This window comes from Lentinus tigrinus, assembly GCF_003813185.1.
Source record: "Lentinus tigrinus ALCF2SS1-7 unplaced genomic scaffold L226scaffold_12, whole genome shotgun sequence".
In the NCBI taxonomy this organism is placed as follows: Eukaryota; Fungi; Basidiomycota; class Agaricomycetes; order Polyporales; family Polyporaceae; genus Lentinus; species Lentinus tigrinus.
In genome coordinates this window covers 180,767-207,893 of record NW_027137921.1, presented here as the reverse complement: position 1 = coordinate 207,893, position 27,127 = coordinate 180,767, and the positions used below count along the sequence as shown (strand labels likewise).

The following is a 27,127-nucleotide window of genomic DNA, read 5'->3' as shown; positions in this document are numbered from 1 at the left end:
ATCCTCAACATCAAGTACCACTTGTGGTAGGTTTATCTCTCACGTCTGGCATACCGATCTATCATCATCCGCCAACTGTCGACGTGCCAGCGGGACACGGGCTAGAGGGGTTACGTACACCGATGGCAGGTGGAGTGTGGTTAGTCCTGGTAAGACTAGGCGCCCACGGCTCCTTGCTCAGTACCGCTAGCATCATGCTACTGGATGGTCTCGACCCTAAGCACCCACAGGTCCATTTCGAATCTGACTGCTTATCCTCGTCATCTAGGCAGTGCCGTCCCCCGAGGCGGAACCCGGTTTTGAATCGGACTAGGTGCTACGTCAGTATCTATACATTCAAGGTAGGCGGCTTCGAAACAGGGCTGAGACGAGCCTGACTTGCCGTTGTAATGCAGACCATACGCGCCATATGCGCCCTTCATCATACCTATTGTGGTATCCCACCGACATTACCCTCGGCAGCCATGAGCACCTATCCGGTGTTGACGCAATAGAGGAAGTCGGTAAGTGCGGAAGCAGCATCGGGTCACTCACAGTGCAGCGTGGCACCGACCCCCTAGGCCTGAACGCCGGAGGGTCGCTGAAAAGCATAAAAGAAGGGCCTGTAGGTCTCTAAGTCCCCATCACCGAGCCCATTTCGTACCCACACATACCACCGTACACTCGCACTATCACCAGTATGAACACTCACTTCGTTCGCCCTACCGCGTTCAACCTGGCTGGTCCGGGTATCACCACCACCTTCGTCCCCACGCCCTACGGGACGTCCACCGTCAAGGCCGCGCAGCCCACCCGCCGCCCTACCAAGGACGATCTTGAGTTCGTCGTTTTCCGCGCCCAATTGCGTGCCCGCAACCGCCGACTCCAGCAGTCGCTCGGCCACGGCCTCCCCTCCGGCGTCGCTCGGCGCACCACCCGCGTTCCCGCCGACTGGTACTCTTCTAGTTCCAGCAGGAGCTCTACGCCTTCGACGTTCTCATACGCGTCCACCCCCTCTGCTACCACTGCCACCACCACCACGGACACGGACGACGCCCCCGAGTCCCCCGTCTACTACGCCCAGCTGCCGCTCCCTGTCCTGACCGGGCAGTCCGGGGGGCCCTTCCCCGAGGCCCCGTCCCCGAGCCTCCTCCCCATCCCGACCCAGCTGTTTGGGCGGACCTACCCTCCCGAGGCCCCGTCCCCGAGCCTCCTCCCTATCCCGACCGAGCTGTTTGGGCGGACCACCTACCCCCCCGAGGCCCCGTCCCCAAGCCTCCTCCCCATCCCTACCTTTGGCTCCCCGGCCCCTACCACTACCACCACCACCCGTCCGCGCCTCCTCCAGAGCTACGGCTCCGCGCGCGACGTGATGGGCCGCGGCCACAGCTTCATCACCGAGGGCGACCCCGTCCTCACCCCCCACCACGTCTTCCCCCCTAACCTCCGCCGGACGCCCGGTGCGCCCGTCTGGGCAGACGATGCGAACAGCTACTTCCGTGGGCCGATCGGCCTTGGCATCATGATGGACATTTGACGTCGACGCGGAGGAGCGTATTATTGACGGACAGTGCTGCTTTGAGATTGTTGCTTTGTAACTTCATTGAAGTTGTGTTATCAACCACCTACATAGATGTATGAGCCTGACATTCGCCACAAACCATATATATGCTCGTGTTATATCGCACACGGAGAATGTACGCATGAACAGTCCAGCAGGATATTATATTATGGCTAAGTGATCAAGGTACACTAAGGTCGTAAGCAGTAGAAGAATGGGCGGGTATCCTATATCCGTACATCGTGAATGTTCCGAACCCGAACCCTTCAAGTCAGTTCCGAAGATTACAGTACCAACGTCTAGTGGTGCTTGCTGCCCTCAGCCGCACTGAGCGGCACGTCCTCAATGAACCGTCCGCGTTCCGGCGAAGGAACGGGCGACGTGTCGGTCGCAGCGCCCTGCTGATTTGTCTTCTTGCTGCCCCTCCTGAACCATCCGGTCGCGGTGCTGAGTCCGCTCTGGTTACGATCGGGCTTCTTGCCGGGCACGACTTCCTCCGGCTCGCGCCCCGCGCCTGGCCGGACATTCTCGGGATCCTGCACGCGATGTTGCGTCGCCTTGAGGTACTCCTCGCCGCGAATCCGGAGGAACTCCTCGAGGAGCGCAGCATTGCGCGAGTTGGCCTTGTACATGGCGAGGATGATGTCACCAATGAAGGGCACGAAGCCAACTGCCGCCGAGACGGCGTTGTTGAGCAGCATCTGACGCAATAGCCAGCCTGGAACTCTGTTGACTTCTGTCAGCCGTCGTCGTGTAAGTAGAGAAAGTTGTAGCGGGACATACTCGGCTTGTTTCGCCTTGCGGACAACGAGGAGATAGTTCAATGCGGCATCAGCAACATCTCCAGCGCCGGGAATAATTCCTATGAGAGGAGTTGAAGGCGAACTGCATAGAATCGACGCGCATAAAGCAACACATACCGATCAAGAACGTCCACCCGAACCGCATGCCACAGAGTTGGAACCCCTTGTCCAGATAATGCGCCCGCCTCTGCACGGACTTGAGGATCTTTGCATCGCGTGTGGACAGCCCAGGAGGAGTCTGCCGCTATACAACCGCACAACTCGCACGTCAGAACCCACGCGCTACACTTGCACAAAAATCGGCGCCGCCACTAACCTTCCGCCTGCGCTGCCGCCCCTTCTTGTCGGTGTACGTCTCATAGAGCGGGTCCTGAGGCGCGTAGTCCTTGAGATTACGCTCGAAGAGCTTTCTGCCGGCAGACTTGGCGAGACTGTTCATGGCGAGGAGAGTGCGAAGAAGAATGTGGGGAGGAGAGGAGCAGATATAGACGCGACGGAGGCTTTTGTATCCCTCGACGTGCGCACGAGTGGATTGCCTGCACCCCCATGGCTGACGTCATGCGTCGCATTTGGACTCCGACTATCTCGGCCTTCCATTCTAGACTCAGTTGAACTTATATATCGATAACCTCACGCGAATACCTTTGAACGACCTTCCGCTCTTTCTTACCGCTGGCTGCTCATCACAAGCTACGCTGTTGTCTCCCAACATGTCGCCTCTCACCTATACCGTCAGCCTACTACGATCTCTCATCCTCGACCAGGCGAAAGCTCGAACTTCCGACACACTGTGCCCCGATCCGCTCGTTGAACTTGCATCCGTCGCCCTCCTCATGGTCGTGGGTGCCGTGGCAGCCGTATTGGCAGGGCTACACTCTTTACTTGTTTGTCTCTACCTGGCGTTCTACGGCGTGCACGGGCTCTACTTGATAGCGTGCTGTATTCCTCGTCTGGTATGTTCGTTCGTTACGGCTCCATGGAAAGCACCCGTCCGGCCGATATCTCCTTCCGGCTCTCTCGACACTATCGTCTCCTGCTCGTCCGGCAGTGTCCTAACCTTTCCTTCGTCCATCGATACGCTCACATCGACCACCTCTTTCGGCTCACTGAAGTCGGTGGGCATCGCCATAGACGCATGGCGTTCCACGACCTCGACTTCGACGCACAAGTCTCATCGCCCTCCGCCGGGCACCGGCGCATGCATGCACGAATCCGCTACTGCCTACCACCCAGACTCGATCGCGGCCCAGGTCCAAACGCTTCTCGTTTCTCTCAGTCAGGCCGAACTCGACGTTCGCACGATGCGCACGTCGGAGAACATCGTAGAAGAGGCGGTCGTCGATTACTCTGCCCATTGGGACGATCTCGAAGAGCTGGTTCGTCAAGGCAAAGTCTCATGGGTTGCGCTGGAATGTGGCTCGATTGTTGCCGACGCCCCTACGGAATGTGACATCGCATGCTTCCGCACTGGTCTCCGCGAACGATCCTGCAAGAGATCTAGCTGCGCGCAGGAATCTCGGACGGACGCGTGTGTATGACCTGGGGCACTCTCGGACATCTCTCGGACACCCTAGCTTGTACCCAGCCTAGTACACCTGTCTTCCTGCGTTGATTGATATGTTTGTTTCCCGTACCGTCTTGTCATGCGCGCCCAGATATATGTAGCATATGAACGCCCTCGACTACAAATGGATTATGAATCCACTTTGTCTTTTGGTCACCAAGTATCGCATATGCCGTACGCGTGCCCCATTAGTGTGTGAGGCCTCAGACAGCAGCAAGTCCACGGTAGGACAAACAATCCCGCCCTGGTCCCACTCCTGGTCCGTCCTATACTTATATGCAATGTGTCTAGTCCGGCCGGAGTTAACGCGAGCGCGTATGATGACGTCTCTGGGGGTTTAGTCAGATGCAGCTAGCCGCTCGAAACGCGGAGGGTAAAGAGCTTGTTGGGAGCGCGTATACTAGTGCATACGCCATCGCTGTCTTCTCGTGCGTGCTCGTCGTCGCCATCCTCTCCCACCCGCCAATGTCCATCGCGCTCGCCTGTCGCGGCGACCCCGAGGGCTGGGGACCTGTCTCTCGGATACGTCCGTTCGACCTGACATCATGTTTCGAAGAAGGCGCGGTTCTGTCCCCCCTCCTGGTCATTTTCCTCGGGTCGGCCGTCGTTGCTTGTTGGACACATCGTGGACGCGAAGTTCTTGAAAGACGTGGGAGAAGCATTTGGATACTCAGGGCGAAACTGGTGCGTTTCCATGCTTACTTGCAGTGTAGGCAAGGTCTGAATCGTGTGCACCCTTTAGCTGCTTCTTTCCCTCGCGTGCGCCGCTAGCTGCGCTAACCTAATCTACATATTTGCCACCAGAAGCCCGATCTCGTTCCTCCCACTATATCTCCTCGAGTTTGTCGCGCTCCTCGTGGCGCCCATTCTCACCGTCTTGAATCACTACCGGTCCCGCACGTCCTCCGCCACCCTCCTGCTCTTTTGGCCAGTCTATGCGCTTGCTACACTCATCTGGGGACGGACCACGTTGACAAATAATGGCCTCCTCCCCGTTGTGGCCATTAGAAGTGTCGTCGTGCTGCTTGGCTTCATCGCTTTCGCGCTCGAATGCCTTGGTCCAGAGCCCGACGAACCAGAACACTTCTCCAAGGGTCATGCCGAGAGCCCCCTTCTTACCGCGAACATCTTCAGCCAGTGGAGCTTCAGTTGGATGAACAGGCTGATGAAGAAGGGTGCGGCAGAATACATCACGGAGAACGACCTGCCGGGGCTGCGTCCGAAGGATGAGACTGCCGAGTTGGGCAATAGACTCAAGCAGGGGATGGAGAAACAGTACGTTCCCGTCTCATAAGTCGGTCTGCTGGGTTATTGAGCTGGTTGTTGTAGCTCCTCTCTTTGGATGGCGCTCTTTGTAGCATATGGTGGACCGTACGCGTTCGCGCTGGGTCTTAAGCTCATTCAAGACAGTTTGGCGTTCCTCCAGCCCCAATTGCTTCGGTGGCTCTTGTCATACATCGCATCCTACCAGTCATCTCACCGTTCCGGTACGGAGGACCACAGCGCCATTGAAGGTTTCTCGATAGCTGCCATCATGTTTGGCGCGTCCATAGTACAAACTATCATCCTACATCAGGTATGTGCGCGTATATTCAGTGGGAGGTCCGTCTTGCTCACTGTGTTGCCAGTATTTCCAACACTGTTTTGAGACTGGCATGAGAGTACGTTCAGGATTGATCACCGCCATTTACCAAAAGGCTCTCGTCCTCTCGAACGACGGTCGCAGCAGCGCGACTGGAGATATCGTAAACCTCATGTCAGTAGATGCGGCACGCTTGCAGGATTTGTGCACGTACGGCCTCATCTCCATCTCTGGCCCTTATCAGGTACGAGTATCTCTGCCTCGAGAGTCCGAATATCCTGGTTGACGTCTTCGCAGATTATGCTGGCGTTCATATCGCTGTACAACATCATGGGGTGGCCTGCATTCGTCGGAGTTGCTGTCATGATTGTGTCTATCCCTCTGAACACGGCGATTGCCCGACTCTTGAAGAGGCAACAGGAGCAGCAGATGAAGAACAGGGACAAGCGGACGCGTCTCATGTCCGACCTGCTCAACAACATCAGCAGGTTAGTGATCGTTCGCATCCACTGCAGTATTCTTGCTGATGTTCTCGCCGTAGCATCAAGCTGTATGCTTGGGAGAACGCGTTTATTCGATGGATCTCTACCGTCCGTAACGAAGAAGAATTGAAGATGCTCCGCAAGATTGGTATTGTCACAGTGTGTATAACAGCGGCCGTCTGTCGGAGTGTCATGCTAACCATCTGCGCCAGTCATTGAACACGTCCCTCTGGACGGGCATCCCATGTGAGTAGGAATGCCAGATCTATGAGGCACATTGTATTGACGGCGACGTCAGTGCTTGTGGCCTTCAGTTCCTTCGCGGTTGCTGCATACACTTCCAGCGTGTCCTTAACCTCCGACAAGATCTTTCCCGCAATTTCCCTCTACATGCTTCTGCAGTTCCCGCTCAGCATGGTGAGCCGCATTTATCACGATAAGCCTAGTAACGGAGGATGCTCATATCATCATTCAGTTCAGCATGGTCACGTCGAACATCATTGAGGCGCTAGTATCCGTGAAGCGACTCTCGGACTTCTTCCATGCGGACGAGCTGCAACCCGACGTCCGCCAGGTCGTTGACTCGTCTGCTGACTTGGATGAGGGAGATGTTGTGGTCTCTGTCACCAATGGCGACTTTTCCTGGAACAAGAACGCCGTCTCGCCCACGCTCGAAGGTATCAACTTGACTGTTCGCAAGGGCGAGCTCGTCGGCGTGCTTGGACGGGTCGGTGCTGGAAAGGTACACAATCTGTTCTATAAAATGCGCATATCCTCATTCTAATTCTACATTGCAGACAAGCTTGCTCTCTGCCATCATAGGTGAGATGATGCGGCTAGATGGAGAGGTGAAGGTTTTCGGTACCATATCTTACGCTCCCCAGAACGCGTGGTATGTTACGCTTACTTCGGCCATGTTGGTTCGTTTTTTGACGGTTCAACAGGATCATGAGTGCGACAATTAGAGACAATATTCTATTCTCGCATAAATACGACGAAGAGTTCTACAACATCGTATTGGATGGTGAGCGAACAATGTTCTTGTGCCCTGTCGATAGTCATTCATTCTTGTGTAGCATGTGCTCTTCGTCCGGACCTGGCTTTGATGCCGCAAGGCGATATGACTGAAGTCGGAGAGAAAGGTGAGCTTGAGCGTTCGTTCATCCTGCGTAGAAAAATGGCTCATGTCCCGGCAATACAGGAATCACGGTATGGCTGCTTGCTGCCCTATTTGATATGCGCTAACACATCTGTTCAGTTGAGCGGTGGTCAACGTGCTAGGGTCGCACTCGCCCGTGCTGTTTACGCCAGAGCGGATCTGTAAGCACTCACTTGGGTACCATTACCCATGGCTAAACCATTCTGACGCTTTTCCTCGCAGCATCATGCTCGACGATGTGTTGGCTGCCCTAGACTCTCATGTTGCGAAACATGTCTTTGGTGAGTACTACCACCAACCCCAGATATGGGCCTACTCTGACCCCTCTATAGACCACGTCATCGGTCCCAACGGGTTACTCGCGTCGAAAGCCAGGATCGTGGTCACTAATAGCATCCATTTCCTCAAGCATTTCCACCAGATATACTACATTCGTCGTGGCATCATCCTCGAGTCCGGCTCATACGCGGAACTAGTCACCAATCCTCAGTGCGAACTGCACAAGCTTGTGTATGTATTGCACGTTCATGTCTGGCAATGTTTCTGATGTATAGCGACAGGAAGGGCCACGGCAACCTAGCGGCGACGGTTACCTCCGGCATGTCGACACCGTTCATCACGGGCTTCTCGAACACCCCCGATTCTGAAGGCGACAGTAAGACTGCAGTCGACTCAGTAGAGCTGACGGAGGAGAAGCTCGAGACTGTGGACAAGACTCTTGTCCGTCGCAAATCGTATGGCAAGGCGGTCATCGATGACAGCCTCCCCACGAAGACCGCTTCCGACGGCCCGACTAAAGAACACTCGGAGCAAGGCCGTGTCAAGAGCGAAGTTTACTACCGGTACCTCGAGGCCGCGTCGAAGGCCGGTTTCATCTCGTTTGTTGTCGCGACGATCCTCCAGCAGATCGCCAACCTCTTGGGTAACAACATGCTTCGCGAATGGGGCAACCACAACAACGAAGTCAGCGGTAATGAAGGCTCAGGCATTTACTTGCTGGGTTATGGCCTGTTTTCGCTGTCGTCGACGATACTGGGTGCGGTCGCCGCTCTTCTCATTTGGGTGTTATGTTCCGTTAGGAGTGCGCAGAGGCTCCATGACTCCGTGAGTATCTGCTCCTCATGGCCTCGGGATGCGACTGACCACACTTGATGACTCTGTTAGATGCTCAATGCGGTGATGCATGCCCCATTGACGTTCTTCGAACTCACTCCTACTGGCCGGTGAGTGTAAAATGAAGGCGTCTGGAGCTTAATGCTGACATATAACCTAGTATCCTCAACCTGTTCTCTCGAGACACCTACGTTGTCGATATGATCCTTGCTCGAGTGATCCAGAACACTGTCCGGACTCTTGCCACGACTGCGATGATTCTCGTCGTCATTGGGTACAGCTTCCCGCTCTTCGTGAGTCTCATTGTCTAATGATATGGACTTTGAATTGACGTTCATATCCCCTGCGCAGCTCATTGCTGTCCCGCCACTTGCTTGGTTCTACATACGAGTCATGATGTAGGGGACTCTCAATTGCTCTTCTGATGGTCATCCTGACATGTTTACAGTTACTACCTGGCCACCTCTCGAGAGCTGAAGCGCCTCGACGCAGTCTCTCGTTCCCCTATCTTCGCATGGTTCTCCGAATCGCTGAACGGCTTGTCAACCATCCGTGCATTCGGCCAGCAACAGCTCTTCATAGCGAACAATGAGCGCCGCGTAGACCGCAACCAGATTTGCTACCTTCCCAGCATCTCGGTCAACCGCTGGCTTGCTGTGCGTCTGGAGTTCGTGGGCGCGACCATCATCTTCATTGCGGCGATCCTGTCGATTGTGGCACTTGTCACGACGGGTGTAGATGCTGGCCTCGTAGGTTTCGTGCTCTCATACGCATTGAACACCACTGGATCACTGGTACGTTCGAGCTGCCTCCGGGCCACATATGGTTGACTTACATGGCGCGGTAGAACTGGCTGGTGCGGTCCGCGAGCGAAGTTGAGCAAAACATCGTCAGCGTGGAACGTATCCTGCACTACATCGAGCTGCCGCCGGAGGCGCCTTGGGAAGTTCCTCAGAACGTTCCTGAACACTGGCCTACGCAAGGGGAGGTGGAGTTCCGGTATGCTACGCGTTGCTTGTCTGTCTCGGGCCGGTGCTGACCAGGTCTGTTAGTCAATACTCGGCTCGTTACCGCCCCGAACTTGACCTGGTATTGAAGGACTTGAACGTGAAGATCGTACGTACGTACATCTTCACCAGGTTGCGGAATCTCATTATGGATATGTAGAAGGGTCACGAGAAGATCGGTATCGTTGGCAGGACGGGATCCGGGAAGTCTTCCGTGAGTTGTGCGCTTGTCTCTCGGAGTGGCCGCCACATACTGAAGATTGGTATGCATAGCTACTCCTCTCATTGTTCCGTATCATCGAACCGGCAAGTGGAACAATCTGCATCGATGGGGTGGACATCACGAAGATAGGTCTCCACGACCGTGAGTCACTTGTTCAACTGCCTCTCCATACGCACGGGTCGCTCACATGATGAACATCGCTATCCACAGTTCGGTCGGCCATCTCTATCGTGCCTCAGAGCCCCGACTTGTTTGAGGGAAGCATTCGTGACAACATCGATCCGATGGGAGTATCCTCGGATGCGGATATCTGGGTTGCACTGGAGCAGGTGCGTGGACTGCTTCTTGAGGCCGATCGTCGACTGACCGCTGTGGCATATCCATGCATAGACTCACCTGAAGAGCTACGTGGAGTCCTTGCAAGGTGGACTCGATGCACCTGTCAGAGAAGGCGGGTCGTCTCTGTCCGCCGGACAGCGGCAGCTGTTGTGCTTCGCGCGGGCATTGCTGCGCAAGTCAAAAATACTGGTTCTCGATGAAGGTGCGCGGATACTGCTCATGCGTAGCACAGTACTCCGCTGACATACAAACGGGAAACAGCTACGTCTGCTGTCGACCTCGACACTGATAAGGCGATTCAAGAGATCATCCGTGGGCCGCAGTTCGCCCATGTCACGATGCTCACCATTGCGTCAGTACCGTCTGTCCTGTGGATTTTTGGAGCCTACGAGCTGACGTATTCTTGTCTTGCAGGCATCGTATCAACACCATCCTCGAGTCGGATCGTGTTTTGGTGCTTGAGGCCGGAAAGGTCATAGAGTTTGACACACCGCAGGCGCTGCTTGCGAACAAGCAGAGCGCTTTCCACTCGCTCGCCGCGCAGGCTGGCTTGGCCTAATGTTCTCGGTCATCTGAGTACCACGTTCATACTATAGTAGACGACACACATATTTCTTGGGTATATGAATCTAACATGACGTAATAGCCAACCAGGCAATCTGTCAGCCGTCGGTGTACTAGGCTTGTTTCGTCTTGCGGACGACAAGATAGTTCAATGCGACATCTCGTAGACTCGACTTGCAGGGAAACATTCCGAAAAGAAGTCCATCCGGAGGTGGAACCCCTTGTCTAGATTCTACCGCTACACAACCGCACAAGTCGCATGTCAGAAACCACGCGACATCCCCGCCTGCCATTTCAATCATCTAACTCCATATATTTCATCCCCGGTAAGCACAAAAAACTAACGCGGATGATAATAAAACAGACGACTCTAACACCGGAAGCTTACAACATAATGAATACCACGATAAATACGTCACGCGACAATTAATTGCCGATAACGAGACTCGTAGGGTGTTTCAAAAAAATCACCCATGACCATGAAAGGTTGTCCACACCGCCTCCGCGCAGCACACCTTACTTACGGCCATGCGTCCGCGCAGGTCCTGTCGGGACGTTTACTATTCCGTCCCTTGCAGTCGAGCTTCCCGCAGTCCTGGCACGGGTTGTTGCAGAACGCGCGCCCACCCTTACCCTTGCACTCGTTCGACCCGCACTTGCAGCAGTGCCGGATGCGCTTGTGCAGAGGCTCGGACATGCCGGGCTCCGGGGTGCCGTCGACGATGGAGAACGTACGCTTCAGCGAGCCCGGCTGCTCCGCAGGCTGGTTCCAGTACTGGTAGGAGTAAGGGTACGGCTGATAAGGACCTTGAGGGGGCGCGTACGCGTAGTGAGGGAGAGGGGGCGGAGGGGGATGTTGTGCCTGCGGTGGCGCACTCGCGCTGGGTTGCCCGTTGGCCGTAGGATCTGGCGCATTGCTGGGGCCTGCTTCTGGCATCGGGGGTGGTGCCCCGTTCGCGTCTGCGACGCCGCTGTTGGCGTTCCATGCCTCCTGGAACTCCTCGTTTGACTTCTGGTCACGCGGGGGAAAGGGGGTTGGCTGAGGCAAACGTCAGAAGGACGGACCACTTACGTCCTTCTCGAGGTCGCCCTCAACCTGCTGCGCATCCTGATGTTCGGCCTCTTCCTCCTCCTCGTCATGAGCCCCCTCCTCCTCTTCCTGCTTGTACGCAGAGTATGCGGTGTAGTCGAAGTCGGGGACGCCAACTTGAATCGAACGGATGATGTCGAGGATCGCTTCCTTGCGGAGTCCGGCGCGTAGGCTGGCGCGGACCATGTTCCACAGCGCCGTCGACACACCCATTCCATGCCAGTTCCATATCTCCGGCCCGCTTCCCAGGTCGGGGTTGCCTTGGAGCAGGAGCGCAGGGAATTCGTCCTTCAATTTGGCTGGCAGGGCCCGGAGAATGGACGCGTCGGTGCTGGCGAACTTGCGGCCCTGAGGACCCGCCGCCGCAATACACATCGGACTCGTACAGACGTACTCGCAGCCAATCACAAAGAATGGCTTCCCGAGGTCGTAGATCTTGATAGGTCCGGAGCTGATGCGGCCCCGGTTGACCAAGGGCGCGGAGCACGCTGGACACGAGATGCCGTTGAACACAAGCGGCTGCGGGTCCCAATACAAGAACCGGTGTTCTGATGGCGTGCGGGCAGTCGACGCCGACGCTGTCAAGGAGAAGTACACCGGCGATGATGGGAGCCAGAATGTTTTGAGAATAGAATACAGCGACGGGATGGAGGGCGCGTTCTTGCTGTTCGGAGCGAGTGAGACGAGATGAGACCGGAACGCCTCTTCCACGCTCGGTCCAGTGCCGGAGATGGGATTCGGTGCATCCAGGGCAGAGACGAGCGCATGCAGGAAGCGGTCGGGGCGAGTCCTCGACATCTCTCCCCAGTCATCGCCTTCGAGACTGGGGTCAATGGGGAACATGGGAGGGCGGGCGGGGCGCATACCCATGGGCGGCGCGGACGCTGATCCCCACGCTGGGTCACCAACAAACGGGGTCTGTCAATGAAAGACACTATCAGCATTAACATCCAAAGCGCGCGAAGATGACCGAAGCCCAACAAATGGTATGTCAAACTTCGCAATTATTGGGGTAACAGATAAACCTCGCGCTCAAGCCGGATACTATGAACAATATGCAGACCTGCGCATCACCGGTCGCGAGGTATGACGACTGGAAACGTGACTCGCGGGAAAGGACCAGGAGTTGAGGAGGGAAAGGACAGGGGTAGAGAGAGTGCTATTGCCACGCTCAAAGGCTGTATAAAGAGAGTTACTCACCCCATACGGGAAGACCCCAGGTGGACCACCCTGCGAGCCACTCGCATACGATCCAGGAGGACGCTTGCGCGGACGACTGGGACGTCTAGGACCAACAGAGCCAGCGGGAAGACCGTCCTTGCGCGGGCGACCGACAGGTCGCTTGATCTTGGGCGGCGCGTTGGGATCGACTGGCTTTTTGCCGCTGCCTTTGGGCCGGCCAGGCTTGCGCTTCACCGGCACCTCGGGGTTGGGGTTCGCGCCATCGAGAGGAGGTTGCGAGGGGGGAGGGGGACCCATCTGCATCATGCCCGGGTGGTTCTGCAGCTCAGCGGGGTTGGGGATGTGTTGGGGGTGAGCATGTTGCTGCTCGGGGGATCCTTGGCTCATCGGCTGTGAGGCCAGCGTGCTGGTGAGACTGTGCATGGGGTTCGCGTCGGCCATTGGAGGCGGTGGTGTTGCCTCGCTCTGCTAGCGTTCTGTGCAACATGGCGGAAGTCAGCGTGCATGGTCCTTCGGCGTCGCGGAGAGAGAGAGAAAAGTGGAATTTAGCTCACGGAAGCGAGGATATTTGGGCGAGGTGGGCTTTGCGCTGGAATTTGCAGGTAAAATATCGCGGGGAGAGTTGAGGGGGGGAATGAGCTGGATATGTAGCCCTTGTTTCGGCTTATTTGTCAACTATTCTCTCTAGCTCCCGAACTGACCCGGATCAGTCCGTCTACAATCAAGGGGCGCCCGTCGTTCTGACTTACGAGCTGTATGCCTTGCTGGCCAACCGGTGCAGCAGTCGAGTTAACAGGTTGCGTTGTGGACAGGAGGAGGTCCCAACTGTCTTCGCTATGCCCCTTGCTTACCTATGCCAATGCAGCATCCAAACGCCCATTAATATCCTTGCAAGTACCGAATCAATACGAAAGTATCGAAACCGTGTATAGAATCGGTTGACAAGTGGTTTGATCACTTGGCATAAGTACATGTCGAACTGCGCAGCGTGAAAGTCCAGCCTGCCAGGGGAGTTCCAAGCAGGCGTGCCTGACGACGGTACTCGGAATTGCTCGGAGTCGGGTCATCGTCTCTTCTGCTCCAGCTTCCATGTTGCTTTGCCGCACGATCTGGCGCGCTCTGCCAACGCTGTTCGCGATGCGACGACCTCAGAGAATCAGGACTGAGAAGTACCTTGGATGGTCTCATCCTTGGCTTGCTTCGCTGCGCTGCCTTCGCATGAATCGATAACAGTGCGCCAACCGCCGAGCCCCGCCGAGCCACAGCCTGAGCAGGCGTCGCGCACCTCGAGGCCCGCGTACTTCGCTAGTCTCGCTCCGGCTGCATGCTCCACCAAGACAGCTTCTGAAGCAGCGACGCCCGGACGCAAGGGCAACGCAAGTCCGGCGCGACATGTCCAGGATGTTCGAGGACTCATTAGGAAGTGCGCCCAGGCGAATGTAGCCGTCGTGAGTCCGTGGCATGTGGGCGGAGGCTGACATCGATGAATTTTTGAGTGGTAACCATGGTGGCCGATATACGCTCCTTATGCGCCTCAAGCTTATGCCGTCATAGCGGTGTTACAGGCAATTGCCCGACTATTCTAACTGCCGAGCCGGTACAGTGGTCGATCAATAAACGATACTATCCATAACAGATAAGTCGCTACTTTCGGCCATCTCGCCGCCGCTTCGTACCTGGTTCGTCCCTTGAACAACTCCAGTCCTCCTCCTCCTCCCTCTCCTCCCTCTCCTCCCTCCCTCCTCTCCCCCCGTCTCACTGCTCGCTCGTTCGCCCTACGCGGGCCCTGCCATTCTTTACACCGACGCTCCTTCAACCGAGGTCAGCATGCTCTCCGCTGTCCCCGTCTTCGTCGCCCTCGCCGGACTCGTGTCCACCGTGTCCGGCCATGCCTGTGAGTTCTTTCCTCAGAGTCCGAGACAGTCTCGTTGGATCCTCACCGCCGCGCAGGCATGTGGCACAACTCCATGTACGGCTTCAACGTCACCGACAACACCTTCTCCTACGACAACCGTCCCCAGGTTCCGCTGTACAACATGGACTTCGACCAGTGGTGGATGGTGAGTTTTAGTTGCGCTCGTTCGCCTTAGCGTTGGCGCGCTTTGCTCAACTTCTGCGCTAGCACGGTCACAAGGACTATCCTCCCAACGCCGGTGATTTCCTCGAGCTCCCAGCAGGCGGCAAGATCAACGCCGAGATTTCCTGCGACAAGGGTGCCACCAGCTGGTACACCTCCTCTCAGGGGTAAGGGTCCTGTTGTGCCGTTACTTGGACTAGATAAACTCATGCGTGTGCCTCTGTTACAGCGGCGACGTTGGATTCGGTAGCGACTTTGCGTGCCCCGGCGCCCAACCCTCTGCCATCCATGCCACCGGTATTGACGACGTCAAGGGTTGCGCGCTTGCTATCGCATACCAGTCGGACGTCAACGCGCTGAAGCCCGAGGACTTCGTCATCTTCTCCGTCAACCAGACCTGTGTCTGGTACCTTAACACAGAGTTCGAGGTCCCCAAGTTGCCCGCTTGCCCTGAGGAAGGCTGCCACTGTGCCTGGTTCTGGATCCACTCGGTGTGTGCATACATCGCGCAACTTCACCTCCTTGACTCACATCTGTTTCCCCAGATTGACAGCGGCTCTGAGCAAAGTATGTTGCCGCGAACGTAGCGCCACCTAGATCTTACTGACACCTTGCAGTCTACATGAACGCATACAAGTGCAAGGTCACCGGCGATGTTGGCTCACAGCCTCTTGGTCAGCCTGCTCTCCCCCGCCGGTAAGTGCCTGTTTCTTGAGTCGAACAGCGGGTGTTCAATTGATATCATAGATGTGGCGCTGATCCCGACAACGGTCGTGCCAACGCTACTCCTGGCAACTGCACTGTCGGTGCCAAGTGGCCCATGTACTGGTACCAGAAGGAGGGGAACAACGTCAGTCACTGAATATTTCCCAACTATCTATCGTCTCACGTCATCGTACAGATGTTTGAGGGCACGTACGAGGCGCCGTACTACAACGATCTCTACGGCTTCAGCAATGGAGCTCAGCACGATGTCTTCTACGACGGCACTATCGCCTCCCAGGCGTCCTTTACCGTCACCACTCCCGCCTCGGCCCCTACTACACACGTATCTGTGGTCACGAGCAGCGCTGCCGCAGCGACTTCCAACGTCGCAGCGTCTAACCCTAAGCCGGCTTCTTCCTCTAACCCTGAACCGGCTTCCTCCTCCAAGCCCGAGCCCGCTTCTTCCTCTGCTGCTGAAGCGACTTCGTCTTCCGCAAGCGCGACGGTTACATGGTATGTTGCTCTCTTGCAGCCAATCGTGCCCATCTTGCTCATCGTACCGTGCACAGCCGTAAGCGTAGCAACAAGAAGAAGCGTGACGCCAAGGCGAAGCGCAGCCATGCGCGTCACCTGTCCGGTCACCACCACTGAGCTTGATCCCCAGCTCGCCGCTCTGCTGTAGCACTACCCGATACCCGCACGTTCCTTGACCGGCAGGCTTGATGCGCTGCCGCTCCCGCACCCTTCGCCCTCTTCTGCACCTCGTTTCCTGTCGTAATCCTGTCCCTGTGTTCCTTTCTCTTCTCCCGCTCCACACTCCATGCTGGATGTACGGCTGTACATATAGCTCAGTGCGCGCCCCATGGGACGGCGCGCCTGGCCGCGCGTCGTCGGCGCCATGCACTGCGAGTCCCGCTATAGTGTCCATTGCCCAACTGCTCGCCCGACCCAACTTCCGCGTACCTACGTGCTCTTTGCTCTAGTTCCCCAACCAATGTTAGCTAATGTGAAGGCTGTGCTGGCGCCGACCGCACCGGAGGCCGCTGTTGTCTCCATACAGGTTGCACATATTACGCTCCCCCGAGTCAAGTAATTTGAAGTCGATATCCGTCACGGTGTTTTGCGCCCTTACTCTGACTCTCCGAGGTCGCGGGGATATTGCTTGGTGTCGGTCGCGCTCCTCCTGCGATGGGATAATCAAGGTGTGCCAGCCCATTTGTTATTCCTTGAACGAACGACTATGGAGGAGAGCGTGCGCTGCGCGCAAGCTTGCATCGCTATACATTGGGAGGCTGTCAACCCACTTGACTGCCCGAAATTTCAACGTATGGTGCTGTGGGTACACGGGCAGCGCGAATTTGTCTCTTGTATGTAGACCCGTAACTTGTGCGAGGGTTGTGTTTTTTTTTGCTCGGGCGAGGCCCAATCCGCAGAGAACGCGTCGGTCACATAGCACGTGCCCTCTGTGTCACAAACTTAACATTCGCTGGGAGTTCCTGAGGATGCAACTATACCATCGAGAGGCTCTTCCAAGTTCCTAGTTCGTCGCCTGCCTCCACCTGAAAGTTCAGCGTGTCTGTGACCACCGCGAAGTGTGACCGGATAGCTCGAAGTCGTGGTGGAGGAACTGCTACAAGAAGTAAACTAATGGTACATATCTCAAGCAGCAAGATATTCATACAATCAGACACGCACGCTGTAACCCTACCGCCCCCTTGCAGCGATCTTCTCCGCAATGTCGTTCATCCCCATATCCCTTAGCCGCTGTACAAGAACACCCGTGTTACCAGCCTGCGCCACGCTCCCAAGCAGCATCTCGCCCATCATCTCCATCATCTTCTCCGCCCCAGAAGTCATATCCGCGCGAGCGTCGCCGAAGTGCGCACGTATGTACGCCTCCTCACCATGCTCGACGTACTCCGCGTAGTGCGTTTTCACCACCGCCTGGTCAAATCGCGCATGCAGCGCCCTGCCTGGGCCGCTCGAGGGCTGCGTATCGGCCTGCGGGAGCGAGGATGCGAGCGTCGCGGGGGAAGAGGTGCCATCCCAGATGGCGTAAGGGATGACGATCGTCTCGAGGCAGGCGAGTGCTTCCCAATCCTTGGAAATGGTGTCGCCGTCGCCGACGCGGAATTGGACGCGGAAGATGGCGTACTCACCCATCTTGAGAGCGACGATGCCCTCCGGTGCGTCTTTTATGCTGGTTGGGATGGATGCTTTGTTAGAGGGAACCTGCAATCGGAGGCGTTGAGCCTCGGCGTGGGGCCAGGAAGCAGATAACGGACCTCCTGACCGTTAACGTAGGTAACTTGCAGACGCGGAACTTTGTCCCAAGGGTCTTTGGCGACGCCAACGGCCATATGCATCGTTCTGTACGGCGTACGCGTTAGCTACGATCTCGAAGATCACCAGGAGCGACATACCTGTCGTGGACGAAGGTCGTGCTGTTGTCGTTGAGTGACACTCCGCGTGCCATTGCTCCGGTCATCTGGCCGTAGCTCACAACCTGCATCCGCGAGCCGAACACCAAGATGGGTTCCTTGTCCTTACGTCTGTTTTGTACGAGTACCCGGAGGCTGAGAAGGCTCCGCGCAGCAGCCTTGTGCCGGCGTATCATGTCGCGTCCATGATTCGGGCCCGTGGCAATACGTTCCTGTCTGTCTCTGAACTCGCTGCTGGCGGGATCAGTGATTGCGCCCGCTAATGAATCCAAGCTTCACAGACTACACTTAGCACGGTTCACTGACAAGGCATATATAGTAGGGGAACCTACTTGCAGTCAATCTGTCCCCCAATGCTGACCCAGCACCCGACGCTGTCCTCATGTCCGCTTGCGAAGACCGGATCCTTAGCATAACGCTCGTTCGCGGCGGGCTCGGTAAGGAAAACACTCGTCGTCGGGGGGTGGGTAAAGTGGCCACATTCACGCTTATGACGGGCCTTGAAGTCCGCAAGCTGGCAAGTCTGGTCGCAGTACCTGGCCGCCCTGCACGCGTGCGGGGTAAGTGAGTGCTCGGTATTTTGGCTCGAATACTCACTTGCATCGAGAACAATTCTTCACAGAGTCGCCGCCTTGCTTTCCGCAGTACGAGCACTTGCCCAGGATCATCTGCTCTTCTTTTTTGCTCCTGTCCAGATCCTGCTGTATGCTGTCGATGCCGCTCTGCATCGAGGCTTCCATCATGGCCAACGGGCTGTCCGGATGGATGTTATTGTGACGACGCGTATTCGAGCTCATGATGGCGGCTGACGAGCAAAAGATTGCAAGTTGGCAATCGATGGCGAATACTTAAGAGCAGATCTAGAGTTAAGCTCGAGCTCGTCGAGGCAAATGCCCGAGCTTCGCGAAGTGGCACAGCGCCTGCCCTAAGGATGAGCGTGACGACGTCGCGTAGTTGGGCTCACGTGTCCGTGACGGCCGCGAAGTGTGACCGGGTTCTCGTCCCGAGGAGTCCGGGCGGGAATTCCCTTATTGCGGGCTATGATTGTTGTCCGCCACCGCCGCCATATTGCGTGCCAGGCGTGGTCACCCCATGGCCGCGTAAGGACTCTCTTCCGTGCCCCCATGACCCTCGCGCTGCACATCCGTGCGGTCCGACTGCGTCGACGTCCCCCGCTAAATCCTCGTCTTCTCATGATGACGGCCCGGTCGACAGTCGAGACCCAGGTTCCCAGCTCTCAAAAGCACGTAACAGCCGTGTTGCTGGTCGTCCAACGACTTCTCTAACTCCCTCCATCGACCTCATCTTCCAGGACAACGCTCCCACAGCTCTGAGATGTCGTTCGCGTCGCCCATCAAGGCCTCTCTCAACCGTATCGCGTTCGTCACCGGCGCAGGCCAGGGCATCGGCCGGGCTATTGCGACCCGTCTCGCGCGCGATGGCTACGATGTCTCCATCGCGGATATTCCAGCTGCACAGTCCAAGGTGGACGACGTCGTCTCGGAGATCAAGTCTTACGGTCGGGATGCCATCAGCGTCCACGCAGGTGAGTTCGCGTAGTGCACACACGTCTCCCCATGACCAGCCTCGTGAGCTGACAACCGCTGCCTCGCATGGTACATCAGACGTCCGCCAGCCCAAACAGATCGAGTCTGCCATTGCCGAGACGGTCGACAAGCTCGGTGCCAGGCTGTTCGTCAGTGTCGCGAATGCGGGTGTCACCCAGGTGAAGCCGCTGCTCGAGTGCACGCCTGAGTAAGTTGCCAACGCGTTTACCCTCTCGTAATGCACGGAACTGATGCGCCCTTGCTACCAGGTTCATCGAAAACGAGGTCAGGATCAACCTCCTCGGCCTCATGAACACGCACATCTTCGCCGCGAAGCAGATGGTCAAGCAAGGGTCCGGTGGACGTATCGTCGGAGCTGGTTCCATCGCTTCCTACCGTACCGCAGAGAACCTTGGCCCGTATGGCGCTACCAAGTTCGCCGTCCGAGGTTTCACGGAGGCTGCTGCAAAGGAGTGGGCTCAGTACGGCATCCGCGTAAACGGTGAGTCTCCTGATCTATTTCGCAAGCTTACATGACACTCATGCGGATGTTGACAGCATATGGCCCTGGTATTGTGGATACACCTATGTGGGACCACATCGACAGAGAGCTTGCGAAGATCGTACGTCCTTCGCCTCCTACTCTTCCCGCACGTACTCATGGTGTCCTCAGGAGGGTATCACGGTTGGGGAGGCCAAGGCTTTGCGTGTTAAGCGTGACATCAAGCTCGGCCGGATCCAGCAGCCGGAAGACGTCGCGAAGCTTGTCTCGTTCCTCGTCTCCGACGAAGGCGAGTACATCACTGGCCAGACAATCAAGACCTGCGGTGGGGCGTCGCTCTGAGTCCTTCAGTGATTGAAGCTGCCATATGTATGTGCTCGGGCCATCTGGGGTCGATGCCGGGTCATCCATCTGCATCATTCTCAAGCTACAACTTCCAAGTCCTCCGACGTCTGGATCTCGACGGGTGCCATGTTTCCGCTCCGCTGGGCTGTGGGTTTCGTCTTCCGTGTCTACTCCGGGCTGGACAGGGGCGGGGCGGGCGTGCCTGCGCCTTTCCTTTTACTTCCTCGTCCGCTGCAGCATAGACGTCGGTGCTGCGCGGTATCCTGCGGTATCTTTGTGGCGGCGTTGCGTTAGATTGAGGGGCCGCCGGACTGTCAAACTAGAGATGTAATGTGCCGTACGCATTTCAATTGTATATCATCCTCGCATCCCCTGAGCACGTCTGCCCGATCACGGCTCCTACCCTTCTAACATCAATGTTCAACTTGTGCTTCTTTCAGGAGGTGAGTAAGTTCTCTGGTCTCCTGACTGCACAACGCTCACAGGCTTTACTTACGTTCCTTTAGATCACTGCGCAAGCCCTCTATCGGGCCGCCGCCCGGCTCGGAATAGCGCGTCGTTATCTGACTTATCTTCCCTTTTCGGGCAGCTTATCTCCGCTACGCGACTTATCGCCCGGGCGCCAGCCCCTCGCAGGCATGGGACGCCCTCGGTCTGTGGCTCGCCCCGCACGAATTTTTTCCAGGTCGCGATAAACTGGCGATAACAAACTCAATGCTTGCAATACTTATACGCGCGCAAACGGCGGGAGACGTTTTGACTCTGTCCACACTGGACCACCTGCCCTCCTCCGCCCTAGAGCCAGGCTTCTCCCTCGTCTTGGTCGGCAGAATAGCACAACCTCCAAGCCCGGAAGAACACTAGGTGCTGCAAGATGTCAACCGCACTGGAGAAGGCGTCCGCGTACGCGCGCCCGTCGGCGTGGGTGCTCGAGCCCGAGCCGTCGACCTTTGCGCCGAACAGCAGATGGTCGAACAAGGACATGGACCCTGTCCCACCCAAGGGGGTGAGTACTTCGAACTGCGTCGGGAGCTCAGGGTGCTAACGGGTCGCGTGCGCGCTCAGAGGACATGGTCGACGTTCAATTATATCGCATATTGGATCTCGGACGCGACGAACGTCGCTGCATGGGAGCTCGCGTCGAGTATGCTTGCGACTGGGCTGTCTTGGTGAGTTATCGTTCTATTCGACTTCTGCCTTGCGCGCCGCGTACACCACGATCCCTCTTCGCACCCGCGCAGTTTTTTAGACGGCCCGACATGGACTAACCCGAGCCCTTCTGCAGGCGACAAGCCCTCCCTGCGATCGCACTCGGGCACATCATCATCTCGGTAGTCATGGTCCTGAACGGGACGGTCGGCGCGCGGCTGCACGTCGGTTTCCCGGTGCTGAACCGGTCCTCCTTTGGGTTCTGGTTCAGCTACTTCAGCGTCATCTCGCGCGTAGTGCTCGCGATGTTCTGGTACGGTATACAAACGTACACCGGCTCGGAATGCGTGTACCAGATGCTCAAGGCGATATGGCCCTCCCTCGCGCGGATGCATAACGGGCTTGCCCCCGGGGCGAACATCACGACTTCAGGTGCGTTCACATCGAGCGGGTTGGACAAGAGGCGGAGGAACTGACAAGACGCGGCGCGCGCATGCAGGGATGATGTGCTACTTCCTCTACTGGCTCATCCAGTTCCCGTTGATGCTTGTCTCGCCGCAGAAGATCCGCTGGCTCTTCGTGTTTAAGGCGTTCGTCGTCCCACCGGCCTGGCTTGCTATCATGATCTGGGCGTTCGTGAAGGTGCCGTCGAATACGGGTCTCTTCGAGCAGCACAGCGCGCTCTCCGGAAGCACGATGTCGTATGCCTGGTTGAGCGCGCTGAACAGCGCGTTGGGTCTCTACTCGACGCTCGCTGTGAACATTCCCGACTTTACTGTGAGTCTTATGTCCATGGCATTGTTGATAGTCTCCTAATGGTTGTTCCCTCCTCACAGCGTTATGCTAAGAACGAGCGAGCGTGAGTCGCACTTGAACTGATCATTGATACCTCGCTCACCCACATCACACAGTCAATACGTGCAGCTGCTGATCATCCCCGTCGCCTTCACTCTCGTCGGATTCATCGGCATTGCCGTGACCTCTGCAGGCATCAACCTCTACGGCGAAGTCATCTGGGACCCGCTGCAGCTCATTGACCGCTGGGATAACCGTGCGGCTGCGTTCTTCGCCTCCTTCACCTTCGTCCTGGCCACGCTCGGCACGAACATCTCCGCAAACTCGCTCTCCGCCGCGAACGACATGACCGTCCTCTTCCCCCGCTACATCAACATTCGTCGCGGGCAGATCATCTGTGCGATTCTGGGTGGATGGGCATTGTGTCCTTGGGAGATCCTCGCGAGTGCGCAGGGCTTCTTGGCGTTCATGAATGGATACACGGTGTTCTTGGGGCCGTTTGCCGGCATCATGGTTGCGGACGTGCGTTCTCTTTTCCTTGCATGCGCTGTTGAGACTTGGGGCTGACGTGCTGCGTGCTTAGTACTGGATTGTTCACAAAGGCAAGGTTGACGTGCCTGCAATGTATCGTCCTCATGGGCGGTATAGGTATACTGGTGGCTTCGTGAGTCTTCAGTCCCCGCCTAGAACCCCTACGAGCATCCATCACTAACATACTTCCCCCCGACCTAGAACTGGCGAGCTGTCATCGCCATCCTGGTTTCAGTCCCACCGAACCTGCCAGGCCTCATCTCCTCCATCAACACCAAGATTTACGTGGGCGGGGCAATGAAGATCTACGACTTTGCATGGTTGTTCGGCGTGCGTGTTCTCCTTGTCAAGTTGGGATCGTAGCAAGGACTGACCGGACTGTTTTTCAGTTCTTCGTCGCTTTGGTGGTCTACTCCACCCTCTCGCTGCTCTTCCCAGCCAAGGAGACATTCATCTCTGAGGCGATTACAAGCGACGACGTGGATTCTGACGCGCCCGCGAGCGATAAGTCTTCTACTTTGGAGAAGCGGAGCGTGGACGAAGAAGTGCAGGCTGTTGTCTGATAGCTCGGATAAGAGAGGCGTTATTTTACGAAGATTTCACGTTGTGGTGCGTTAAATGATTGCATAGACTTACGAATTTTGTAGCATTATCTTGGTTAGCAAATGGGGCTTCCTATATCTTTTGTTTTGCGGCTTGAACATGCGTAGGATGGTTCAAGGTATATCTTGGCCAAATCACGAGGCGTTGTCGGCATAGGCCGACTGTGGGTCAGGCGGTTGCACGGGCTATATACCGCGATAGTGCTGCGATTCCGTGTAATCGATCTTTCTTTCTTTGTTCCCGCTCGTAGGATGCAGACGACGGTCGAGAGCGGATGGCAAGGCGAATGGCGACGTGGTCAACCTCGTCAGCGACCTCGCACTGTTCACCAGCGCGCTGCGAGACATCAATGCAGCTCATGCGGCAAGATCAGTGCCAGGAAGCTTCCACACTGTCCGACCTGCAGGTAAGCGATGTACCGAACTCTTCGAGTACCTCTTCCCAGCCTTGTCGTGCACTGATCCTAACCACTGCTAGGTCGGTTTGCTACTGCAACAGTGAGTGCCAGAGGGCCCACTACTACAAGGGACACAAGGAAGATTGCGAGACATTTCTCAATCCGCCTCTCGACGTGACCTTCGTGACCGAGCCGATCGAGGGCGAGAAGTACGCCCGGGACCCGGTCTTCGCTCAGCACCACCAGGACGGCTTTGGGTGTTGGGTCTCAATCAAGACGTCTCCGCACTGCGAGTGAGTGCATATTCGTAGCATTGAACCCATGGCTGGACATAATGATACGATTGACGACTGACTATCGTGCGATACGGCAGGTTGCAGTTCATGGCCAATCCGACGCGGGCCAACAAGGATGCGGAATGCAGGCTACCGGGGGACCTCGGCGTGACCATGGAAAACCTCGACAACTGTCAAGCCCACGCGAGCAACCTGCTCACGTTGCAAGTCCTCGTGCAGAACAGGCGCAAGGACAAGAAGCTGGTGCTGGTCCTCGGCGGCCAGAGCCACGTTGTCAGCTTCGGGAAGTCGACGGAGGATGTCCTCCAAGGCAAGACGATCATAGACGGCGTGACGACTTTCCAAATGGAGCGGTACGTCGCCACGCGCCCCGGGCAACTGGTATAATCGATGTTGCGTCTGACCTTCTAGCTTAGGCAGTCCTTTGCGTCTGTCCCCGTCGCCTACGACCCCTTTGACAAGAAGCCACGCCTGTTCGTGAAGAACCTGGATGGTGTGGAGGTGAGTGACCATCCGAGTCGCCGCTCAGTATCAACCCTTGTCGACGGCTTCCCCTGCAGCTGAAGGAGGGGGGCCGTCTGCCTCCTGCCGTGAAGGACGCTGAGAAGGGTATTCTTGCGCTCCGTCCAGGCCAGTACGCAATCCTGCAGATGCAATATCGGGTCGGCGACGGTGGTAGCATGCGGAAGGACTGGGACGCCCTCCGTCTCCTACAAACCTTCACACTCCCTGTCGTCGTGCCATGGGGGGAAGACCGGTCCCCCAGCGCATTCGAGGCAGACTACGCCCGGGAGCACCGCAAGAGCGGCTCGGCACCTCTGGGGATGCGAGTTACGTTCGACCAGGACGCGGTGCAGGAGTTCTTCAAGGATGGCATCAAGGGCGGCGACGAGGCGCATATCAGAAGCCACTATGGAGAGAAGGGTGCCAAGAAGTATGACAGACAGATGGAGGTGGCTAAGCAGAAGAGTTTGGATATCATGAAGGAGTTCCGGCGACGTGGAGGAACTTTGGAGGAGGCCCTCGCATTCCAACTTGGTGCGGGCATGACGGATGAAGCACTACTGACACTGTTGCATTGGGAAGAGGATTAACGAGTAATGTATGATTTGGTCGGCGTAATCGGTTGCAAGTGGCACCGTGATTGAGCCGCAACAGGCGCGTCATGAATAACATTTGAAGCAGTAACTTTGACGGCGACGAAGATAGATGGATGGGCTACGAGCACCTCCCAATGTCATCAAACCAACCAAGCAGCACTCTCCACATCTTTCCCTACCGAATCATCAAATCAACCCATAACGGCGATATCTATCAGTGCCCTCCGTTCTCGTATCGACCTGATCGCCCAAACAGCTTCTGCAAAAACTCCGGGCTTCTCCATTTCTTGGGGAACCCCTGCTCGAGAGCACGCAACGCTTCCGCGTCCACCGGAACCGGTTCGGGAGCCTGATCGCCGCCATGGTAGTGGTTGGCAGCAAAAGCGGCCTCATTCCCACGTATGCTGTCCTGATAGTAGTCTTCCACAGCTTCGGCGTCGACCGCACAGGCAATGCCACGGGAGGAAGCTGCTGCGTCCAACTGGTCCGCGTCGTAGCTCGCCGCGGCGTCCCGGTCCACGCCATCCCACGGCGAGATGCAGGGCAGGACGATTCGCTCCAGACAGCGCAGGGCTTGCCACTCTTTCGTGAGCACGGAGCCGTCTCCCACGCAGAATTGCAGATACACGATCGCGAACTGGCCGGGATTGAGCACCACGAAGCCCCGCTCTGCATCTAGTATGGAGGGCGGGTGTCGTTGAAGCTCGAGCTGGCGTGTGGCAGCGGGGTGTCAGTTGGGCGGTTGGCGGATATTGGGGAGATGCAAGTTGCCAAGACACACCTTCGCGCCGTCGTAATTCGCTATGTATATGCGCGGCTTTTCATCCCAGTTGCTCGTTGCAACCTTAAATACTGCGTGATGCCGGCTAGTACCAGTCCAGGAGCGCATGAAATGCTGTAAGCTTCGCAGCATCACAGGGATCCACGGACGTACTTACAGATCTTCGTCGACAAAGATGCTGGGCGCGTCCACATCTCGCTGTTTCTGCATGACGCCCTGCAAGCTCGTCTCGTCCGACAAGCTCAGCGCCTGGCTCAGCGCTGCCAAGACCAAGACGGGCTGTCCGTCCTTGCGACGGTTCTGCACGAGCACTTGCAGCGTGAGAAGACGACGTGCGTGCCACGACGAGTGATCGTCTTCGTGGTGGTGCCCGGCGAATGATGCGGCAAGCATGGTCTTCCGCCTGACGCCCTCTTCGCTGGGGCGCATGGAAAAAAGACTGGCGAACTCTACGAGGCTATGATGCCGGTGCAAGTCGATGAACATGATGGCGAGTCCAAGGAGGAGGACATCTGACTGCATACTCACTCCGCGTTCTTCGTGCCTCTGACGGAGATCCAGCATCCGACCCCGTCACGATGTCCGTGTGCGAAGACGGTCGCAGGGGCGTGCTTGAGCCTTCCGATAGGCTCTGTGACGAATGCAGCGGTGAGCGGGGGATGAGTGAAGTCGGTGCACTCCTGTCTGTGTCGGGCAACGTAGTCCGCCCTCTGACACTCCTCGTCACAGTAGCGAACCGATCTAGCGGCGCGTGCAGTCGTCAGCACGGAGCCTGGGAGAGCGGCTGAACGGTGATGTGGCAGTACTCACTTGCAGAGGGAGCATCTGCGATTGTTCCAATTGAACTCCTCGCAAAAGGTGCATCGTCGACTGGCAGCGCGTTTATACCGCCTCTGCAGTCGGAGAGCCTCCTGGAGGCGTCGTTGCTCCCGTGTCATGTTCGGCTTCCGCGACTGGCTCATCGCAAACAGGTGGGAGATACGTTGTAGGGTGGGTGAGCAGAGAGAGAACTGTGACAAGGATCAGATAAGGCCCAGCAGCTTGAGAGCTGCGGTCGTCTCGCCGTGCAACTGCAGCAGTCGAACTATCGAAAGCGGGGAGAGAGAAGCCTTCTGACCTTGCACGTGCGTCGTGAACAGCCTTGATAGGGAGCACTTGTTGAACAGCAGGCATACCGCAGCTCAGAGCATGCATCGTAAGTGAAGATCGC

The 27,127-nt window shown here is 56.8% G+C and overlaps 11 protein-coding genes across 11 annotated transcripts; 7 read left to right on the top strand and 4 right to left on the bottom strand.

Moving 5' to 3' along the window:
- Positions 1-679: 679 nt before the first annotated feature.
- Positions 680-1,516, top strand: L226DRAFT_523089 (uncharacterized protein; the record flags this gene model as incomplete). Its single annotated transcript, XM_067678801.1, has 1 exon — positions 680-1,516. The coding sequence occupies one exon, from the start codon at positions 680-682 to the stop codon at positions 1,514-1,516; it is 837 nt and encodes a 278-aa protein (XP_067535335.1).
- A 147-nt stretch (positions 1,517-1,663) lies between these two features.
- Positions 1,664-2,782, bottom strand: L226DRAFT_486599 (uncharacterized protein; the record flags this gene model as incomplete). Its single annotated transcript, XM_067677163.1, has 4 exons — positions 1,664-2,266; positions 2,324-2,402; positions 2,461-2,587; positions 2,660-2,782. The coding sequence occupies 4 exons, from the start codon at positions 2,780-2,782 to the stop codon at positions 1,840-1,842; spliced, it is 756 nt and encodes a 251-aa protein (XP_067535334.1). The 3' UTR covers positions 1,664-1,839.
- A 202-nt stretch (positions 2,783-2,984) lies between these two features.
- On the top strand, positions 2,985-4,022 carry L226DRAFT_534989 (uncharacterized protein). The gene has a single exon (XM_067680800.1). It carries the CDS (start codon positions 3,054-3,056, stop codon positions 3,879-3,881), a length of 828 nt encoding a protein of 275 aa, XP_067535333.1. The 5' UTR covers positions 2,985-3,053; the 3' UTR covers positions 3,882-4,022.
- A 300-nt stretch (positions 4,023-4,322) lies between these two features.
- Positions 4,323-10,625, top strand: L226DRAFT_508242 (metal resistance protein YCF1). The gene is made up of 29 exons (XM_067678168.1): positions 4,323-4,591; positions 4,650-5,182; positions 5,237-5,483; positions 5,536-5,733; positions 5,787-5,977; positions 6,031-6,130; positions 6,184-6,217; positions 6,270-6,388; positions 6,447-6,713; positions 6,769-6,863; positions 6,916-6,995; positions 7,048-7,113; positions 7,173-7,180; positions 7,230-7,291; positions 7,353-7,411; positions 7,463-7,640; positions 7,691-8,234; positions 8,295-8,353; positions 8,404-8,536; positions 8,595-8,641; positions 8,692-9,037; positions 9,091-9,242; positions 9,296-9,359; positions 9,411-9,464; positions 9,524-9,614; positions 9,684-9,802; positions 9,864-10,014; positions 10,074-10,164; positions 10,227-10,625. The coding sequence occupies exons 1-29, from the start codon at positions 4,373-4,375 to the stop codon at positions 10,369-10,371; spliced, it is 4,452 nt and encodes a 1,483-aa protein (XP_067535332.1). The 5' UTR covers positions 4,323-4,372; the 3' UTR covers positions 10,372-10,625.
- A 271-nt stretch (positions 10,626-10,896) lies between these two features.
- L226DRAFT_552931 (uncharacterized protein) lies at positions 10,897-13,270 on the bottom strand (the record flags this gene model as incomplete). The annotated part of the gene is made up of 4 exons (XM_067682896.1): positions 13,203-13,270; positions 12,667-13,124; positions 11,449-12,384; positions 10,897-11,415 (listed from the first exon to the last, which is right to left on the bottom strand). Exons 2-4 carry the CDS (start codon positions 13,087-13,089, stop codon positions 10,897-10,899), a joined length of 1,878 nt encoding a protein of 625 aa, XP_067535331.1. The 5' UTR covers positions 13,090-13,124; positions 13,203-13,270.
- Positions 13,271-14,475: 1,205 nt separating this feature from the next.
- L226DRAFT_571046 (uncharacterized protein) lies at positions 14,476-16,081 on the top strand (the record flags this gene model as incomplete). Its single annotated transcript, XM_067684510.1, has 9 exons — positions 14,476-14,542; positions 14,599-14,708; positions 14,771-14,892; positions 14,955-15,216; positions 15,271-15,292; positions 15,343-15,421; positions 15,473-15,575; positions 15,627-15,943; positions 16,000-16,081. The coding sequence occupies 9 exons, from the start codon at positions 14,476-14,478 to the stop codon at positions 16,079-16,081; spliced, it is 1,164 nt and encodes a 387-aa protein (XP_067535330.1).
- Positions 16,082-17,026: 945 nt separating this feature from the next.
- Positions 17,027-18,737, bottom strand: L226DRAFT_613017 (uncharacterized protein). The gene is made up of 5 exons (XM_067686462.1): positions 18,469-18,737; positions 18,204-18,416; positions 17,854-18,144; positions 17,716-17,800; positions 17,027-17,662 (listed from the first exon to the last, which is right to left on the bottom strand). Exons 1-5 carry the CDS (start codon positions 18,666-18,668, stop codon positions 17,135-17,137), a joined length of 1,317 nt encoding a protein of 438 aa, XP_067535329.1. The 5' UTR covers positions 18,669-18,737; the 3' UTR covers positions 17,027-17,134.
- Positions 18,738-19,206: 469 nt separating this feature from the next.
- Positions 19,207-20,262, top strand: L226DRAFT_462929 (NAD(P)-binding protein; the record flags this gene model as incomplete). The annotated part of the gene is made up of 5 exons (XM_067675752.1): positions 19,207-19,417; positions 19,497-19,626; positions 19,688-19,920; positions 19,977-20,041; positions 20,092-20,262. 5 exons carry the CDS (start codon positions 19,207-19,209, stop codon positions 20,260-20,262), a joined length of 810 nt encoding a protein of 269 aa, XP_067535328.1.
- Positions 20,263-20,907: 645 nt separating this feature from the next.
- L226DRAFT_534981 (cytosine-purine permease) lies at positions 20,908-23,530 on the top strand. Its single transcript, XM_067680799.1, has 9 exons — positions 20,908-21,271; positions 21,331-21,434; positions 21,551-21,846; positions 21,914-22,191; positions 22,251-22,273; positions 22,326-22,731; positions 22,793-22,873; positions 22,942-23,070; positions 23,130-23,530. Exons 1-9 carry the CDS (start codon positions 21,140-21,142, stop codon positions 23,301-23,303), a joined length of 1,623 nt encoding a protein of 540 aa, XP_067535327.1. The 5' UTR covers positions 20,908-21,139; the 3' UTR covers positions 23,304-23,530.
- A 43-nt stretch (positions 23,531-23,573) lies between these two features.
- Positions 23,574-25,226, top strand: L226DRAFT_534979 (uncharacterized protein). The gene is made up of 5 exons (XM_067680798.1): positions 23,574-23,749; positions 23,821-24,033; positions 24,114-24,389; positions 24,453-24,537; positions 24,597-25,226. The coding sequence occupies exons 1-5, from the start codon at positions 23,595-23,597 to the stop codon at positions 25,128-25,130; spliced, it is 1,263 nt and encodes a 420-aa protein (XP_067535326.1). The 5' UTR covers positions 23,574-23,594; the 3' UTR covers positions 25,131-25,226.
- Positions 25,227-25,350: 124 nt separating this feature from the next.
- L226DRAFT_571041 (uncharacterized protein) lies at positions 25,351-26,879 on the bottom strand (the record flags this gene model as incomplete). Its single annotated transcript, XM_067684509.1, has 5 exons — positions 25,351-25,845; positions 25,918-26,002; positions 26,075-26,374; positions 26,446-26,658; positions 26,728-26,879. 5 exons carry the CDS (start codon positions 26,877-26,879, stop codon positions 25,351-25,353), a joined length of 1,245 nt encoding a protein of 414 aa, XP_067535325.1.
- Between the last annotated feature and the right edge of the window lie 248 nt (positions 26,880-27,127).